Below are 5,760 nucleotides of genomic sequence, written 5' to 3' on the forward strand. Positions count from 1 at the left end.
GCTTTAATTAATTATAATAGGGAAATTGAGATAATTGACTGCTTAAGTGTTATCTGCGGGGTTAATAATTTAATTGGGAATAGGGAATATTATTTGTGATTGTGGATAGATTGATTTTCGAATGTGGAGAGTAATTCTTGACTATTTCTTTAATATCGTTTTATCCTTAGTTGTTTAATCATTGATCATTATTTCATTATATATTTAATCTTTGATCATTCTTTCATTATATATTTAATCTTTGATCATTATTTCACTATATGTTTTCAGTTTTTAAAACTAAAATCCCTTTCTTATTTCTGTTTAGTTCTTATTTTGAATAATAATTTGATCATAGTCCTCGTGGGTTCGACCCTTATTTACCGCTATACTGAAGTAGTTGGTATAAGTGATTGATAAAATAAATATTTAAATTTGATACGACATACGACACCCATGACCACAGCTTCTAGGTAACTAAGGTAATCCAAGGCTAGGGAAAAGACCAAAATGCCCCTAGCCTAAAACATTGCTCTCTAATTCCCCCAAGGGCAATATCGTCATGTGCCACATTTTCCTGCTAAACCTCTAATTCCCCTGAAGATTCCCAATCAATCCCACTAAACTTCCAAACACTAATATTTTTCCCAAGTATAACTCATACTCTAATATCCACGGTAATTCACCAAATTACTAAAATACCCTTAGGCTCACCCTGAGCCGGGTATAACTCCCCGTTGTGAATTTTCTGCCAAATTTCTCACAAGGATCACCTCGTGCCACATATCTCAAATATATCCACATAATAATGTGGTCTCACTTACAAAGCACATATAATCCACAATTATACCCTCAACGGGTCAAATTACGAAAAATGCCCCTTTTTCACCAAAACAGGCCCACAATCACATTTAATGCACATAAGCATGCATAAATAGTCATATTTTCATAAAACTCATATATTTCATATAATCACACATATATTCAATTCCATTTATGCCCTCCTGGCACACTAATCGAGGCACTAAGCCTTATTAGCGAATTTGGGACGTTATATTTTTACTCAAACCTATGGAATTGACTACACTGAAACCTTTGCTCAGTTGCCAAACTCAATACTATCATAGTATTGCTCTCGGTAGCAGTCAACTTGGATTGGGAGTTACATCAACTTGATGGAAAAAATGCATTCCTGAATCGAGAACTGGAAGAAGAAGTATAAATGAGTAATCCCCCAGGTTTTGAAGAATCTCCCAATACTACCAAAGTGTGCAAGGTAAAAAAATCTCTCTATGGTCTAAAACAATCTCCTCGAGGATGGTTCAATCGATTCTTGAAAGTAGTCAAAGGACTCAGATACATACAAGGCCAAACAGATCATACCCTCTTCATCAAACACTCAGAAACAGGAAAAATGTCAGTATTGATTGTGTATGTTGATGATATCATTGTCATTGGCAACCATACTGAAGAAATGATTCTAATCAAGGAAATGTTGGCAAAAGAATTTGAAGTCAAGGATCTTGGTGCACTCAGGTATTTTCTGGGAATTGAATTTGCTAGGAGCAAAAGTGGAATTTCAGTTTCTCAAAGAAAATACACTCTTGATCTCCTAAATTAAGTACGAATGCTTGGCAGTAATCCCAGCAAAACTCCAATCAAGCTCGGAGACAAGAGAAAAATGTTTGAAGGAAGTTTAGTTGACAGGGGAAGGTACCAACAGCTAGTCAGAAAGCTTATCTACCTCTCACATACCAGACCTAATATTGCCTTTGCAGTAAGTCTGATCCGTCAATATATGCATGATCCATGTCAAAGACATCTCAATGTAGTATACAGAATTCTGAGGTATCTAAAGGAAACACCAGGAAAAGGTCTTTTCATCAAAAAGACAACTGAGATGAAGGTTAAAGTATTCACAGATGTAGATTGGGTTGGGTCAGTTGATGATAGAAATTCTACATCTAGGTATTGCATAATTATATTGGGTGATGTGGTGACATGGTGAAGTAAAAACAAATAGTTGTTGCAAGAATTAGTGCAAAAGCTGAGTATAGAGCCATGGTTCATGGAGTGTGCGAAGCAATAGGGATTAAATGCCTATTGGGGGAATTTAAGATTGAATATGAAGCCCCCATTCAACTCTACTGTGATAATTAGTCTACAATCAATATTTCACATAATCTTATACATCATGACATAACTAAGCACATTGAAGTGGATTGAGACTTTATTAAAGAGAAAATTGATGGAGGAAATATCAGCATCAAATATGTACAGACGGATAAACAGTTGGCTGATATTCTCACAAAAGGGTTATCTGGACGAGCCTTTGATTTTCTAGTAAAAAAGCTTGGACTCATCAATATCTATAGTCCAGCTTGAGGGGGATTGTTGATAGATAAGAGAAAATCAAATCCCATTATTTGATTGTAGCTGCAAATTAGTAGTTTCTTTATTTAGAAGATTTGTAATTATCTTTATGATTTGTAGGTTATTCTGTAATTAAGAAGATTAGGTGTATAAACCCTATAGATAGGATGCAATTTTACTAATGGAAATATTGAGAAATAAGAAAAACAATTTTCTCTTATAAATTTTTATAATATTATCCCATAGCTTGCTGCCCAAGCGCACTCCGGCTGTGATGGCCATCTTGAGTTCCCCTCAGGTTAGGCTTTCTGCTTTAGTTGCTTCCATGTTGAACCTGTGTATATAGCGTTTTAGGCTTTCATCTTCGCCATGTTTTTATGTTCGCCAGACTAGTACCTGGAATAGCATAGTCACGAACAATGTGATGTTGTTGGAGAAACTCATCCAAAAATTGTTGCCACGACCTGATAGTCCCATGTCTTAACCTTTTGAACCACTTGTAAGCTGCTCCTTTCAAGGTGACTACAAATCAATGACACCTTGCCCTTCTATTGATTCCCCTCGATTCATCAAGTCATTGAAGGTGTCAAAATGGTACTTGGGATCAGTAGTACCCTCGTATGGGGTCATGTGAGGCTCCTTGAAATTGGATGGGAGCCACTCCATCTGGATTTCCCTAATGAAGGGTGATTCGTAATCGAATTCATCATCGTCCAAGTGTCCCCCCGATGCAGTTACTATCTTGCTCTGAAGGCTTCTCATCTCGGAGTCTAGCTCTCGTCCCCTCTTATTGAAGGTGTCTTTGAGATCGAAAGGGTTAGTCTTCTCCTTGCCTACATCCTTAGGGGGGCCACGGGAGGTGTCACCCTTACGTCTGACCTTCTCCTATCGAGTTCCTCCCTTAGGTCAAGGGGTTCTTCTATGGAGGTGATTTCAGTTCCATTTCTGTGACCAGCGTCATCCCTCTGCCTTAGTTCTTGGGGGTACCTCGCTATCCCAGACCCTTCATGGTGCTTCCTCCAAGGAGTGTTACTAGTGGAAAATCGGGTCCTCCGGTCGCCCACGAGGACAGTGGTCTCTCCCTTCTCACGCTTCTTCTCCTTTTGCTTGGGAAGGGGTACGCTTGAATTCCCTTGCAATAGGTCGTTCAGCACCTCCTGCATGTTCTCTAGGGTGGTTTCCAGCCTTTGAATCTTTCTGTGCAGCTCACATATCTCATCCTCATAAAAGTGAGTTCTGGAGTTGGTACTGGGTCCTGGTGGCCAGAGTGTGGTGCAGTCGGTGGTCGAAGGGGAGGGTGCATACCCAGGCCACCCATAGGGCAGCGAATGGTTCTAGAGGACCTCCGTTAGGTTGAACAGCAGGGGATGATGCCTCCTTCTCCTCTTTAGGGGCTGAATGTTCCTCCAGCATGCCTCCATTCACAAGTGGTGGACAGTCTCTTCTGGAGGCTCTTAGTTGGTCTCCGTATAGGTGGATCTCAGCATCCTGAGACTTCCTTAGGTGTCTTGAACGCCTTCGAATTTCTTCTTATTGAAATTGATGGAAGAAAAGCGGCTTGATACTTTTTCTTCCCACAGACGGTGCCAAATAATTGACGGTGAGAACTCGTCAACGAATTAAGGTCAGAAAACTCGAAGACTTAACAAGGAACTTATGAACTTAGAAGAACTTGTAGAAAGTTAGTGAAAAATTTCAGAAGAACAATGGAATAAAACTTGTATATTGCTCTTAGAATAGTCTGATGTTACAAGAATTTTTTAACCCCTTCCTTGGAGAAGGGAGGTTCCTTTTATAGGTGAGCACTACTGGCTATAACTACATAGTGGTCACGTGGGACAAAAGAAGGGGCATCTGCAAGCTGCATGTGATCATGGTGCAGGTGGTAGTGGCGTTGGTGAAGTTGTGGTCAGATCCAGTACATGTCAGAGACTTGTAGGTAATGCTCTAAGCCTTGTACTATGTCGTACTACCACCATTTGTCTGGTACAAATGTCTAGATCGTGGTAGTGGAGACTTATCCATGTACAATCCTTGTATTGCTATTACCTGTTAGGGATGCACGTTGTATACATACCCTGGTCCTTCTTGTCCTGCATGCACCTTCTGTGCTTGTACGTTCACTCCGTTTTTAATAAATGCTATCATTTTTCCTAGGTGTGCTTGTGACTCGAGTTTCTTTGTATTTTGCTATGTATAGGCGCTTATGGTCTCAATTGGGACACATATATGAGGTATATCTCGTTGGTGGCACCCACTCTAGAAAATAGAGTAGGGCCTCATCATGAAGCTGCATGTTTCCAAAAGGCTTAGGAGGCAAGGAACTCGCGGGATGGCCCAATGGCGCAACACCGTCGGCAAGGCATGTGCCTCGGGAGACTCTCAACGTGAGGTACGAGACAAGGTGCGAGGCCCCTTAGGCGAGACATGTGCCTCACGACACCCTTGGCGTGAGACACGAGACAAGGTGAGTCACTCACCCCCGTGTAATGCCTTGGATGTAACGCTCTACTACCTTAGACCCAATACTAAGTGAGTTTAAAATGTGCATTTAGCTCGCTAATCGAGATTTTAGATCAAAAAGTGAAGTTAAGCCATAAACAGAGTTGAAACTTTGAAAACAATTCCATTTACCGAAAATCATAAAGTGTTTGACACTTGGGATCCCAAAATTTTGTTTAAAAAAATTTACAACATATAAGTACAACCAAGTCGACTAAACGAAAAAATCTAGATTTTATTACAATCATCTCCCAAAATCCACTGGCTGTGGCAGCCAGGTAGGCGAAACATGTACGCGCTGCTTCACGCTCTCCATACTCATGGTTGGTTGACTTTTCCCTTGCCCTTACCTGCACCATAGAGCACTCGTGAGCCGAAGCCCAGCAAGAAAACCCTCACAAGCAGAAAACATATGCATAACAAACACATACCATATAAACAGGCCATCAATAGGCTAAACACATACGGCCAAGCTGTCCCAGGTGCCTTACTAGGCCCTGGGTTTGCGGTCCACACCGTGAGGATATCCCAGGTATCCTTTAGGGTCTTGCCCTGGCAACTCGCACTCCACGTGCTCAATGTTGCTCCCGGCCCCTTGCCGTACTCGTCCTTGCACTCAACGTGCCCAACGCCTTTCCCGACCCTTTGCCATTCCCGACCCCTGCCGACCTCAGCCTGCGCCGTTCTTGGCTCTTGCCGAACACTTTCACAATCGCATTGATAGCATAATAAACATATACTGAACATTAACAGATTCAGACAAAGGGCTATGCCCTGCAATTCAAACATATTGGGCTCAACCCTGCATACAAGCTCTATGGGACCAGTGGTTTTCTTACCTGCATCCCGAGCTCTCCGAGCACCGATATCCCGAGCACAATCCCTTAACTTAAGCCTTGCCGAAAC

At 41.5% G+C, this 5,760-nt stretch overlaps 1 protein-coding gene across 1 annotated transcript; it reads left to right on the forward strand.

Annotated features, from left to right (window-relative positions):
• Positions 1-1,393: 1,393 nt before the first annotated feature.
• On the forward strand, positions 1,394-1,987 carry LOC133806173 (uncharacterized mitochondrial protein AtMg00240-like). The gene is made up of 2 exons (XM_062244296.1): positions 1,394-1,515; positions 1,618-1,987. Exons 1-2 carry the CDS (start codon positions 1,394-1,396, stop codon positions 1,985-1,987), a joined length of 492 nt encoding a protein of 163 aa, XP_062100280.1.
• Positions 1,988-5,760: the final 3,773 nt, after the last annotated feature.

The sequence above is a fragment of the Humulus lupulus genome, chromosome X, assembly GCF_963169125.1.
Source record: "Humulus lupulus chromosome X, drHumLupu1.1, whole genome shotgun sequence".
NCBI lineage: Eukaryota > Viridiplantae > Streptophyta > Magnoliopsida > Rosales > Cannabaceae > Humulus > Humulus lupulus.